Source organism: Aspergillus wentii (genome assembly GCF_001890725.1).
Source record: "Aspergillus wentii DTO 134E9 unplaced genomic scaffold ASPWEscaffold_1, whole genome shotgun sequence".
Classification (NCBI taxonomy): domain Eukaryota; kingdom Fungi; phylum Ascomycota; class Eurotiomycetes; order Eurotiales; family Aspergillaceae; genus Aspergillus; species Aspergillus wentii.
This window is the reverse complement of record NW_024467832.1, coordinates 638,492-650,905: the sequence shown is the minus strand read 5'-3', so window position 1 is coordinate 650,905 and position 12,414 is coordinate 638,492. Positions and strand designations below refer to the sequence as shown.

At 47.5% G+C, this 12,414-nt stretch overlaps 6 protein-coding genes across 6 annotated transcripts; 3 read left to right on the top strand and 3 right to left on the bottom strand.

The window, feature by feature from the left end:
- Window positions 1-116: 116 nt before the first annotated feature.
- ASPWEDRAFT_100140 (putative Rho guanyl nucleotide exchange factor) lies at window positions 117-3,113 on the top strand (the record flags this gene model as incomplete). Its single annotated transcript, XM_040827281.1, has 6 exons — window positions 117-920; window positions 979-1,275; window positions 1,335-1,535; window positions 1,588-1,806; window positions 1,866-2,091; window positions 2,146-3,113. The coding sequence occupies 6 exons, from the start codon at window positions 117-119 to the stop codon at window positions 3,111-3,113; spliced, it is 2,715 nt and encodes a 904-aa protein (XP_040693921.1).
- Window positions 3,114-3,473: 360 nt separating this feature from the next.
- ASPWEDRAFT_195148 (SBDS family protein) lies at window positions 3,474-4,502 on the top strand. The gene is made up of 3 exons (XM_040832263.1): window positions 3,474-3,997; window positions 4,055-4,178; window positions 4,236-4,502. Exons 1-3 carry the CDS (start codon window positions 3,834-3,836, stop codon window positions 4,293-4,295), a joined length of 348 nt encoding a protein of 115 aa, XP_040693920.1. The 5' UTR covers window positions 3,474-3,833; the 3' UTR covers window positions 4,296-4,502.
- Window positions 4,503-4,647: 145 nt separating this feature from the next.
- Window positions 4,648-5,750, bottom strand: ASPWEDRAFT_22439 (uncharacterized protein; the record flags this gene model as incomplete). The annotated part of the gene is made up of 2 exons (XM_040832335.1): window positions 4,648-4,668; window positions 4,731-5,750. The coding sequence occupies 2 exons, from the start codon at window positions 5,748-5,750 to the stop codon at window positions 4,648-4,650; spliced, it is 1,041 nt and encodes a 346-aa protein (XP_040693919.1).
- Window positions 5,751-7,007: 1,257 nt separating this feature from the next.
- On the bottom strand, window positions 7,008-8,301 carry ASPWEDRAFT_33582 (uncharacterized protein). Its single transcript, XM_040833822.1, has 3 exons — window positions 7,802-8,301; window positions 7,412-7,728; window positions 7,008-7,353 (listed from the first exon to the last, which is right to left on the bottom strand). Exons 1-3 carry the CDS (start codon window positions 7,857-7,859, stop codon window positions 7,297-7,299), a joined length of 432 nt encoding a protein of 143 aa, XP_040693918.1. The 5' UTR covers window positions 7,860-8,301; the 3' UTR covers window positions 7,008-7,296.
- On the bottom strand, window positions 7,803-8,709 carry ASPWEDRAFT_33581 (uncharacterized protein). The gene has a single exon (XM_040833821.1). It carries the CDS (start codon window positions 8,667-8,669, stop codon window positions 8,229-8,231), a length of 441 nt encoding a protein of 146 aa, XP_040693917.1. The 5' UTR covers window positions 8,670-8,709; the 3' UTR covers window positions 7,803-8,228.
- A 1,758-nt stretch (window positions 8,710-10,467) lies between these two features.
- On the top strand, window positions 10,468-12,265 carry ASPWEDRAFT_22437 (putative NADPH oxidase (NoxA); the record flags this gene model as incomplete). The annotated part of the gene is made up of 4 exons (XM_040832334.1): window positions 10,468-10,562; window positions 10,613-10,867; window positions 10,914-11,323; window positions 11,376-12,265. The coding sequence occupies 4 exons, from the start codon at window positions 10,468-10,470 to the stop codon at window positions 12,263-12,265; spliced, it is 1,650 nt and encodes a 549-aa protein (XP_040693916.1).
- Window positions 12,266-12,414: the final 149 nt, after the last annotated feature.

Below are 12,414 nucleotides of genomic sequence, written 5' to 3'. Positions count from 1 at the left end.
CTGACCATGCAATCCGTCGCTTCCCAACTTTCTCGTCTTGTCTGCCACCTAAATATTCTCGATACTTTGACATTGTCTCCATCAATTACTCAGTCTCTCAAGTTGCTCTCGCTACCATGGAGTCCAAAGAGAATATTACTTCCGACCCCCCAGCTATACTCTTGCATAGCCCCGAATCAGAAGTGAAGCGGATAGACCTGCTCCCAGAAGAGAACACCGATGAATCAGTTACAGATGATACCATAGAGCCGGTGGTCAAATCCTCTACTCCTGATGTAGCTGAAAGGGTGGGTGAACCTCATGCTTTTCGTGATGCCCCAGAACAAGTGGGCGGGCCTCTTAGCCCCCAGGACAGTCCAGACCAAGTGGACAAGTTTTCTACTCCTCGTGATCCCTCTGAACAGTTGGATGGGCCTCCTACTCTTCTTGGTATCCCAAAACCGGTGGACGAGCTTTCCAGTCTTTGTGTTACCTCAAAACAACAAAAAGGGCCTAGTTTCCTATTCTGGATGAACAAGTTACGACCAAATAGGTCTCCACCTCATCCACCACAAAAGGTTGTTGAGGGTTGGCCTGATTTAGACCCTCTGTCGGCCGAATTTTACAACAACAACGGGCCGTCTTCCTATGGAACGCAAGAACAGCATTGGGAACATGATTCGGAGCACTCATCTCACCTTGGAACTGTCAAGACAGCAACAATGAGCATTGCTAGTCTAGTGAGGTCGAGAAGAACCACACGGAGCACCACAAAAAGCACCGGTTCAGATATTCGTGGGTCAATGGAGAGTTCAAGGCAGGTGATCAGTCCTTCTATCGACGAGGCAGCTCACAATCGGGCCATCAAGAGATGGCAAGTACTCCGAGAGATAATTACAACCGAGTCTGATTATGTTTGTGGTTTAACGGCTCTCAGTGAGGTCGGTCAAAGTATAACCCCTCGGATTTACATTGGCTAACCGGCTTTATAACCACTAGGTGCTCTATTTATTTCCAACAAGACCAAATGTATACCGCAACATTGAGCGGATTTGTGAAATCCATGAGAAATTTCTAGCAGAGCTTCAAAAGGCAATGCCACAATCCGATTCTATGCGCACCAGCAGTGCTAATTTGGCAACCCGTGGAAGCATAATGGATTTCAGAGGTCCCAGAAACGAGCAGAACAGATCTCTAAGATCTCGAACTCTCAGGGGCCTGTTCAATGCTCAGCTCAAGGCAGAAACTGCAAGCCCTTACAAAGCTCTTGATGTGGCTAATAAAATTGGGAAACTGGTAGGAATAAATGACTCATTTGATATACTCAGTCACTGATAATTCTCTTTATATTGCAGTCAGCTTCTTTTGCGGCGTATGAGGAGTTCTGCGGTAATTATGAACTGCTTGCACAAGATGTCGCGTTCCTGCGTCAGTCAGTACCCGACTGGCAGTTCTACGACCAAGGTATTGAGGCCTTGTCGAAGTCTGCGGCGTCTATCAATAATAGAATCCTGGATGACAATAAGTCGATGACACTGAGTGATCTTCTCATCAAGGTTCGTACCGCGGCTCCGCGAGATACAATTTAGGGATCTGACCTAGACATAGCCAATTCAGCGTGTGTGTAAATATCCGCTTCTACTCCAGGATTTGTTGAAACACACCCCAATCAGTGATTGCCCAACTTCCCATTATGGGATTGGAGAAGCTTTAGAAAATATCAAAGGTCCAGTAAACTGCATTAACTCTGCAGCTGGCAATCCCATTGTCAAGGACCGAATTCAGAAGACGATCTTACTACAAGAGCGCCTGGGCTTCCCAGAATCTGTAAGAGCTCATACTATCTCTTGTGACACTCTAGTTGCTCATGCAAGATGCTGTCTTAGGAAACTCTCAACGACGTCTACAAACAATTGGGACCAATGATAATTTGCGGTGTTCTTCATGTTACTTACCAAGAGCCGGAGCTGGTCATGGGAGAATACATGGTCTGCGTTCTGTTCAAAGGATACTTTTTTCTTGCCAAAGTGGGCGACGATAATCGAAGGCTGCAAGCCGTAGCATGCTTGTATATTTCCGATATAATGGTCGAGGCACTGAGAAATGGGAGAGGTAAGATGAAGCTTCCACGCTTGTCCGCGGGCCACATACTGATAGTAAAAATAGGTCTTCACTGCTATGGGTTGTTTTCATGGAAATTGACGTTCTCGGATCAGGATGATAAGTTTGAACTTATCCTAAGCGCGTCATCGGCAGCAGAGGAACGGCAATGGAATACTGAGATGCTCAAAGCTGCTGCTGCACTGACCGACATACCAAAACTATTGTCGTTGGAAGCCAGAAGATATTCTTTCGTGGCGCTGGATTTGGCTCCTTTGAATCGCGCGCCTCATCCGGGGCGCCCCCTGGCCCGAAGGTCTTCTACGCACTCGCTAGCCGCCTCGCGTATGAAATTCAACCTGCAGCAACATGTAGTCATCAAAAAAACACATTGCCCGTATAGATTTGATGAGGCCGCATATCAAGCCAACAATGGTGAAATGGAGCGACCGAAAATCTCTCCTTCCCCACAGTCAGCCTGGGTAGTAGCAACCAAAAGGCAGGATCGGGTTCGCTTGGAGAAGTTGATTTCGGAAATATACACACGGGATGTACTTCCATTTCCTGGCTTGGTTATGAAGAAAGGCGATATTCTCTTCCGATCTGGTGAGATTATGAGGCGATTGACCACTCGCCCGGGTTTCACCAGGCGTTCCAGCTCTTTGACCCTGCCCAATACCACTCCTGCCCCTGATGCCCCCCTTTTGGAAAGCTCTGGCAACATTAAGGAAGACATTATTGACAGTAGAAGGCACGATGTTCCACCAGAAGGGCTTGAAACCGATGAGAAATATGTTGTTATGCTAGAAGCTTCTCCAGCATCGACCATACGGACCAAGCGATCTAGACAGAAGGGTGTGCCAAAGGAAGCTCCCAATCCAGACATTCCCTCAACGAACGAAGTTGACAGATTTCATGGAGCTTTCACCGAGAATACTTTCTGGAGAAGCCCACGTCTGACGGGCATTTTCAATTCCCTGTCCAGGAAACCAAAGAAATCTCGCCCAAGCTTGGGCTTGGGAAGTGGAGCATGACGATGTTGATGATGCAACTGGGGGTGGGGAGAACCCGCAGTCATTGCATGATTGCATCAAGAGAGGAGTCAGGCACAGCAATTTGTTTTTTGCTTCTGGGCGATTCGATAGCGGTGGGGATGAGGTGGATGAGGTGGCATACATAGTATGGCGGGCGCTTGGCAGGACGTAATATGACTTATTGATACATAACATCATTAGCAAGACCCAGAAATGGCGAGAATATCGTTGAGACAGCTCCCCACACAACAGCAGCAGTAAGCAGCCAACCGCAGTTCCCATGATTCCGGTGGCAGGGAAGCAATCATTTGGATTCCTGGACAGAAGTGGAACCTGGATATGTAGATCGAAACAAGGGAAAGAAAGCGATGACGTCGCGGTCACTGACAAGTTGGCTCCAGACGGCCATATTTAAAGGGCGATGCTTTCAGCGTCAACGAAGAGACATCAATTACAGAAACCATTCTCTGCTCAGAGTTCACTCGATTGCATTTGTCTTAACTTTGCCTTTGGCTGAATCTTTTCCGCAACCAAAACCTCCTCATCCCACCGTTTCCCCACCAAACAGCTGGTGACGTCATCCACCATCATCTCACGCGACCTTTACTTTCGACTCTGAACCTCCCAGAAGTTATTTCTTGAGAGAATTCCATCTTCTGGAGCATTATCAAGTCAAGGAAAAGACACCAGAACCTCACAAGCCTCGAAAACAACAGCAATATGACTCGTGGAAACGCTACCAACTCCAAGGTCTTCTACAAGGGTAACTCCGAGGACTTCATTGTCTTCGTCGATGACCCTCAAATCCTGGAGAGCTGGCGCAAAGACCGCTCTATTGCTCTGGCTCACGTTGTGAACGGCTGGAAGATCTTTGTTACTCACAAGTAAGTCAATTACATCGAGTTTCAAGCAGACTAGATGCTGATCATTGTCCCCTACAGACACGGCACTCAGGGTATCCTCGATGGAGCCAGCAAGGGCCTTCTCGAGACTGAGTTTGGAACCTCGGACGAGGACGAAATCATGAAGCAGATACTCGAGAAGGGCGAATACCAGGCATCTACTGTTCGTCTTCCTTCTCACCAACCTCAATAGCTGGATACTGACGCTTTTCCTCAACAGGCTCGGGAGCACAACGGTGATCGGGACACCAGAAAAGGTCCCACCGGCGTCACCCGGTAAAATACCAACTTGCAACCTATGGCATTGGCATTTTTCTTCTTTCCTCTCAGCCTTTCTGAGATTATGAATCTCTTATGAAACTATTTGCTTTTATGTTCACAATGAGCGGGCTCTGTTCATTTCGCACAGCGGGGATGTGTTATCATGGATGGAGCTTATGGACATGGATATGCTAGGGAGTTTAAACTATGATGAAGCATAATAGGTGATGATGGGCTGTGCTCGTCATTGATAAATGTGACTCTTAATGAATTGCATACCAAAGCTTTCCTCTCGTATTTAATTGTCTTGTTGGTAAAATTGTCGAGTAGTTGAATTGAGTGGGGTTGGAAATATGTTCATCATTCACGTCCTATATAGTAATTAACCGAAACTGTACAACTCCAGCACTATTATGTTACCCAATTGGTAGTATCATGAAGCTATCCCACATACGATCCCCCGTTCTCTTCGCCTTGCAACCACCCAACTCCCTAATTCCTTCCATACTGCCTCCTTCTCTGCGGGCTTCATACCAGCAGCCAGCCCACTCGTTGTCGTAGCCACAAAAACAGGAGCCCCATTCCACCCTTCAATCTCCCCCTCCCCCTCCACCTTGCCCATATTCTCCGACTCATCCTGCCACCCATACCGAAACTCCTCCTTCCGAATCGCTCTCCCCTTTCGAGCCCTCCACACAGCCTCCCAGATACTTTTCCCAACCAGACAGACCGCCTCAGGACGCTGAGCGGCTATCTTTGCTTCAAGAATAGGCACACCGGCGTCCATCTCGGCCTTGCTGAGCATGCTGGCGTCACGGGTGGGACGTTCGACGATGTTCGTGTTTCCGATGTTATATAGCTCTGGCAGTCGGTATGTATCTGAGGGAGGGTGGCGGATTGTGGTGAGGCCGGAGGAGTGGAGGAGTTTCCAGAAGAGGTTCGAGGGGTGGGCGTAGGCGTATCCTGTGGTGCCGGTTAGGATGCCTGGGTTGACGCCGACTAGGAGGAGGGTTAGATTGGGAGGGATGGTATCGCGGAGGAGGGAGGTGGATGAGGAGGTGGTCTGGGTTTGGGTTTGGAACTCGGGTGATTTGTTGGTCTTTCGGCGTGATTGAGGTGTAGACTTTGATCGTGGAGAGGATAGGGCGGTGGTAGATCGAGAGCGGGTTATGCGTGGGATTGTTGGTGTGGGTGCTTTTCTCCGTTTTGAAGGTGATAAGACATCGGGCGCTGAAGTGGTGGTGTCTTCTGATTCAAGTCGTGATTTTCGCTTTGGGCGATCTGAAGTGGTTGACTCGGATGTGCTGTCGGGAGTTGTCTCTGTAGTTGCGGCATTATTATCTGACAAGTGCAAGTATTTGCTTAGTTTCCCGTTAAAGCTTGTCTTTTTATTAACAGGAACATCGTCAGAGTCATTGTCGTGTGCATTCCAGTATTGAGAATGGCTGTCTCGCACCGAGACCGAAGGCGACATTTTCTTGACGAGCTGGCGATGGCTTGAAGTATCTGCAGTTAGTTCATAAAGCAGATAATGCCAATTACGTATTGAGAAAAGTTTGCTCGATTGATGAATCACTTGTTTCATGGGATATTCTGGGCTTTTATCTCGTATTTCCCGTCATTTTGGGGGGTTGTTGAATACAAGTTTGGATGATTCGAGGAATTTCGACGACTGCTGCCTTGGATAATATAAGGCATCAAGGCAGAAGGGACGTATTGCCTGATATGGAATAGCGTTACTTTATACAATATCGATTTCACCTTCGATTTTGAATTGAATGGAGATATTCCAAGATATATTTGATTTAATTTAACTTGAAATACTGCTCAAATCAAGTATATTCACCTGCTTGGCAAATATAAAAACCAGTAGAGTGGCCTACCAACTCTTCCCTCAACTCATCCCTATATAAATGCCCTTCTCATCCGATCAATTAAGAACATTGAACTGTCCCTGCATAGGCTGACACTAGAAGAAAATGCCATCAAAACAGTCCCGGATCTCTCAGAGTTCCTCCCGATTGTACATACATAAGTCCCTGCTTGAATTGGATTGAAAACACTTCGAGACCACAAAAGCCTACCTTGGTATATGACCTCGATGCAGTTTTAGAACTGGCCTTTCGTTATTGAATATAATCGCGTACTGACAGGCTGCTCTTCTCTCGAACCGGTAAGTATGAAAAATTGATGTATATGTTCAGATGCAGATGAGCTAACGAATTTATAGCTTCAACGTTGTCGATGGCGCCAGCGTTGCTGTTCAAACGACTAATGCCACAGCCAGCCTAAAATAAGACTGGAACATCAACAACATCTACTTGAGCCCTGTCGCTCATATCTCAATTAGGGCTGGTCCCCAATCCGTCGGCCGTGAGCCACGGCCAGTTTGTGTCGCGAAAAAAAAAAAAAAAAAAAAAAAAAACGCGGTCAACCAATGCCGATACCTCATCGCTGGTGTCATTCTTGCTATACTCATAGTCGAAGAGTCGGAATTGCCCGTATTCAACATGACTGGCAGAAACAGCAGATTGATGGAGGGCGCGTTTCAGCTAGATTAATGGATCATTCCATCTTCTCTTGGTCAAAATGACCACAAAAGCCCACGAGGCGCATGTTACGTTGCATAAGATGATTATCAACACACATACTCCGGTGGAGAATGTGTACATGAAACTCCATCACTGGGACAAGCCGAGAAGCATGGGTTGACTATTCTGGAAGCACTCCGTGGTAACTAGTGAATTGCACTTTCATGTATTTGAATTCTAGTACGGGACTATAATACATAAATTTGTCTTGGATGAATATATCCCCAGCGCCAAACATCTCTTGAGCCAGTCAATATAGAGAGTTATTTATCCAAGGACAAGTGTTCATCGTAAGCGATGAACCGGGAAAGATCCAGTGATATCGAGTCAGTCATTATATTAAGTGTGCGTTGGTATCGTAGTCGTCGTTTCGTAAGTCGTTATTTTGTACAGTGTAGATTTTGATAGCAGGATAGCATGAGCTGCATGCTATGCTCTGATGATTTTTGTTCGCTTGGGGAGGGTCCATGGTTCAGGACATACAACCTAGTTGACTGTTAGATGCTTTGGTCTTTTTCTCGTGTAACTTGAAACCAGAACATACCTCGCCCTCACTATAAGCCCAAAAGTACACCGCAACCCCGACAAGGTAGTAGATAGCCGGATCGGTTCCTTGGTAAAGCAGCGCAGCAAGCAAAGCGCTGAGTGGGTATAATATCAGACGAAACTCGATGCTGCGATGGGGACCTGATCCCGCGAATGGCTTGAGCGGCCATTCCCATGCCAGACCGAGAAGGCCCATAATCAGGTTGAGGATCTGGAGGACGGGGACTGGTGCGACGGCGCCATTTAGGTTCTTGGACATAAAGTCCCAGAAGACTTTTGGCCAGATGAAGCCTTCGATTGCGCTTCCGATTTGGTCTGTAAGTGTGTTGTTAGTTTTTGGTCTGGGTTGTTTAAAGGGTTCCTAGAGGGGATAGATGGATGGACGTACAGGCTGCAGCAGTGAGAATGATTAAACGTCCCCAGTGATTCTTGATTAGTCTTCCCATTGCGATCGAGATGGATGCAGATGGGGAGTGATGGTGGGAGTCTTTCGACCAGCGAAAGAAGCGATGGTGACGAAAATTTGGAAGAAATGAACTGATCGGCCGCCTGCAGATAGCGAAAGCTTTAGATATATAAGAGGAGTCGAGGTCGCAGGGGAAACGGCATGGCAAGTGGAGAAGAAGAGCTAAGAGCAGTGGACCATTCTGAACCGGGATCGACCAAAATATCACAGCCGATCGATGCGAGGTAAAGGTAGAAAAGCAAGTCGAGGATAGAAGAAGGCGACGGATTCAGGGCGTCCGAGGGAGGGGAAGAAGAAGAAGGATGACCACAGGATGGTCAGTGACATGAATTTCCAGACCTCCAGCCAATCAAGACCAAGTAAGACGGACAAACCCCTCGAAACCCCTCTTGGCTTCTTCACGGACACTCCGAGTATGACTGTTAATTGGATGGAAGGGGCATGCTGAAAGTTGTGACAGAACAGGGAATCCCTGCACCTTTGGCCCTGGTTGGTGGAGAGCTAGGCGCGATGGTGGAGGAGCAGCGAATGAGAGGGCAGGGAGAGGGCCGGCGCGTGATTCTAAAGTTAAAAATGCAGGAGATTGACGGGAACGACATTTTAGCGGCCGATGCAAACTGGGCCACTTCCTGTTTGGGCTAGGCTGGATGTGAAGATTGAGGGGATTCAGTCGGAGGTAGAATATGGCGGTAAGTGAGACAGTAATAAAAGGAGAGATGGGATTAGGTAGGTAGGTACCATGTATGGTGTATAAGAGATGAGAGGTAGATAGAAGAGCCATAAAATTCATATTCATCAAGTACAGATAAAATGTATTGTTATCAGATCATCAGTCACACCGTCTTTTGTCTCTTGTCTTGATCGATCAACATCGTCACTCATAAAAATAGGTGGATGTGATGAGCTGCATATCATGCAGGCCAAGTGACAAGGTCCTCGTATCTCGCCTCGTGTCTTGAATGTCTTTCTTTCTCGGACTTGTCTTCTATCTTCGGCCACAACGTGACCCAGACGGACCCAGCAAGTGCTGTACCTTAATATAATGCCCACAGAATGACAAGCATTGCAGCTATATTTAACAGCGGGATAAAGCTATCTGCACCAGAATAGGCGCCAAGAGCAGAAGGGCAGTTGCTCATCCGCGACAATCGGCTCTGATTGGCCGCTGCGATGTGATGGGAAGCGCTTGCAGAACGCATCTGATAGGCCTGTGGTGTTTCTCCATCGCAACGACGGATTTGAACCGGACGGAATCCCCCAGTTCATCCTGGATCTTCAGTCTTTTGCTCGCTTCTCTCTGCTGGTGGAAGCAAATCATCTTGGATTACGCCGGCACGCGAATGGGCGATATCATGATTCCTTGGCTTACTTCTATAGGTGGGGAATGATAGCGTTGGAAATCAACCATCCCAGAACAGAACCACATGGTTTACTAGGGAGTTTCCAGGATATGAGAAGGAGGAAAGAACCGAGAAGAAGGAGGGATGAAATTATACCCACAGAGTCATGAAAACGAGGGAGTTGAGGAACTATTGATGTGATAGTAGTGGATGTCGCAAGCGTATTGCGTGTTGACTCTGAGATAGAGCACTGAGCACAAGCCTCGCGATGACTCTCGGCATCATAATACGAGGTATGAGATACAGGAGACTGACTCTAAATAATCTATCTCCTCCATAGGAATGGCATCATATGATCTAATAATACTCGACATAAGCACATGGGGCGATGGTTGGCAATTAACGACGTCAAGACGACCAAAATAAACCACAGATGAAGGCCGTTTTTAGGGCAGAGCAGACAGCCTGCGGTGATTGGTCAATATTCACCGTCTTTCCTTTCTTTTTCGCCCACTAGCTCTGGAGACTAACTCAGCAACACTTTGTGGTGCTCCAGTGGACGGACGGTGGACTCTGTCTTTTCCCACTTTCCTCTCTCCGCCCCTGCAGGCAAACCAGCCAAAACCACATCGCTGGATCTGCTTTCTCACCTCGTCTTCCCTTTCTCACTTCCATACCCCACGTCTGCATCGTTGCTTCATCTTCATCTTCTCAACGGCCGGAATGCTCGGGAATTATGAATGAGTCGACTCTCATTCTCGCCCATCCTCCTCCAGCATCGTCCGTTGATCTGGTCCGTCTCCACAATCTGGACTTCCCCAGCCACAATTTCTCAACACCAACACGCTTTGTACAGACACATGAAATCATCCAGAAAAAAGAAATCAGAAATCAGAAATCCTGCATTTGAATTAATCGCAGAAACATTACGATCGAAGGAAACTGAATTACATCATATAATTTTGCGACAACACATCTCACTCAACTTGACGAACTGTTCTGAGCAAACTGCTCTCTCAGCAACGTTAAGAACGTGAAAAACCAAGTTGATGGAGTTGAAGCATCGATTATCTGCGTTTGAGATCATTCTTTCGACTCACGATTCGAGTGTCCTGCTTCGGAGGTCTGGTCTTAAACGAATACATTCCTTTGTTCTGTTTTTCTATTTCAACATCGCTGGTCGATGATCAACATTTCGTTTTCTTCAGGATACCCATATCGCATTTCCTTTCTCCCAGACTTGTCAGAATGACACACGCCTGGGGCTCTTATTTTACGGGTTCGAAGATTTGGTTCTACATAATCTTCTGGGGTATTCATATCGGCTTCTTCGCCGCTGGGTGGTATGTGACGGGTTTATAACTGGTATAGGTACTTGCTGACTCTTGGCTAGGTATATACAAGCGTCGAATGACAAACTGTACGCTCTTAATGTCTTGAAATATTCGGTATGGTTTTCGAGAGGAGCCGGTCTAACCCTCTCCCTCGACTGTACTTTGATCCTCCTGCCAATGTGCAGGAATCTTCTGAAATGGATAAGACCTAGGGTTCGATGGTTACCACTTGATGAATCCATATGGTTTCATCGCCAAGTGGCATACGCCCTGCTTATATTCACCATAATCCATACCGCTTCCCATTATGTGAAGTAAGTCAACTGGCCCGAAGGTGTTTCAATTTCTAATTCATATCAGCTTTTACAACGTGGAGAAAGACAATATCCGACCCGTTACGGCGGTTCAGATCCATTTCACTGAAGCAGGCGGAATCACCGGCCATGTCATGTTGCTCTGCATGATGCTGATGTACACAACCGCCCACCATAGAATACGGCAACAGTCATTCGAGACCTTCTGGTACACACATCATTTGTTCGTCCCCTTCATGCTGGCTCTTTACACTCACGCCACCGGTTGTTTTGTCCGAGACACCACCCACCCAATATCGCCACTCGCAGGTAAAAAGTTCTGGAATCATTGTCTTGGGTACGAAGGTTGGCGGTGGGAGCTGGTAGGAGGCGCTTTCTACCTGTTCGAACGACTCTACCGAGAGATTCGATCCAGACGCGAAACAGTGATCACCAAAGTGATCCGTCATCCATACGGTGCGTGGAACCACTTCATAAAAACCCACAGACATCTCTAACAATGCATTAGATGCGATGGAAATCCAGTTTCGCAAGGCCAGCATGAACTACAAAGCCGGCCAGTGGCTTTTCCTCCAAGTGCCGGAAGTGTCTAGCAACCAGTGGCACCCCTTCACCATTACTTCCTGCCCTTTCGATCCCTATGTCAGTGTCCACGTACGCCAAGTTGGAGATTTCACTCGAGCCCTTGGTGATGCCCTAGGATGTGGTCCAGCGCAAGCGAAGGACCTAGAAGGGCTAGACCCTATGGGAATGTACGAAGTTGCCCTCGAAAATGGACAGAAGATGCCTAGGCTCCGCATCGACGGCCCCTACGGAGCTCCCGCAGAGGATGTATTTGAAAACGAAGTTGCAGTTCTCATCGGAACAGGCATAGGCGTTACGCCGTGGGCCTCTATTCTCAAAAATATCTGGCATCTGCGATCTGGCCCCAATCCACCCCGTCGTCTACGTCGTGTCGAATTCATCTGGGTTTGCAAGGATACCTCATCCTTCGAATGGTTCCAAGCGCTCCTCTCCTCCCTGGAACACCAATCCGCCTCCGCCGCCGCAAGCCAGGGAAGCGCCGAGTTCTTGCGCATCCACACGTACCTCACCCAGCGGCTAGACCATGACACGGCGGCTAACATCTACCTCAACTCCGTCGGCCAAGATCTAGACCCGCTCACTGAGTTGCGCAGTCGAACCAACTTCGGTCGTCCCGACTTCAACCGTCTTTTCACTGCTATGCGCGACGGACTGTACGACCAGACTTACATTCCCGGCCTCCAGAATACAGTAACTACCGAGATAGGAGTGTATTTCTGTGGACCGAACGCGGCAGCTCGACAAATTCAGGAGGCATCGAAGAGTTCATCGACAAAGGATGTCAAATTCAAGTTCTGGAAAGAACACTTTTGATTCGTTTTAGTACATAGGATATAAGAAAAAGAAAGATAAAAATTAACCTGAAAGTAAGTAACGGCCTTTGTAATGCTTATGATTGATGAAAATTTTTTTTTCTCTTTTTTCAGTTTTCCTTTTTGGATTCGTTCTACTTGGTGTATGTA

Bases quoted from the DNA above. Each gene is read 5' to 3' on its own strand.
- ASPWEDRAFT_195148 (XM_040832263.1), top strand. From the start codon at position 3,834: ATGACTCGTGGAAACGCTACCAACTCCAAGGTCTTCTACAAGGGTAAC. The intron at 3,998-4,054 runs GTAAGTCAATTA...TGTCCCCTACAG, and splicing joins AAGATCTTTGTTACTCACAA to ACACGGCACTCAGGGTATCC. The intron at 4,179-4,235 runs GTTCGTCTTCCT...TTTCCTCAACAG, and splicing joins GCGAATACCAGGCATCTACT to GCTCGGGAGCACAACGGTGA.
- ASPWEDRAFT_33582 (XM_040833822.1), bottom strand. From the start codon at position 7,859: ATGGGAAGACTAATCAAGAATCACTGGGGACGTTTAATCATTCTCACT. The intron at 7,729-7,801 runs GTACGTCCATCC...ACACACTTACAG, and splicing joins CATTCTCACTGCTGCAGCCT to ACCAAATCGGAAGCGCAATC. The intron at 7,354-7,411 runs GTATGTTCTGGT...ACAGTCAACTAG, and splicing joins GGGCTTATAGTGAGGGCGAG to GTTGTATGTCCTGAACCATG.
- ASPWEDRAFT_33581 (XM_040833821.1), bottom strand. From the start codon at position 8,669: ATGAATTTTATGGCTCTTCTATCTACCTCTCATCTCTTATACACCATA.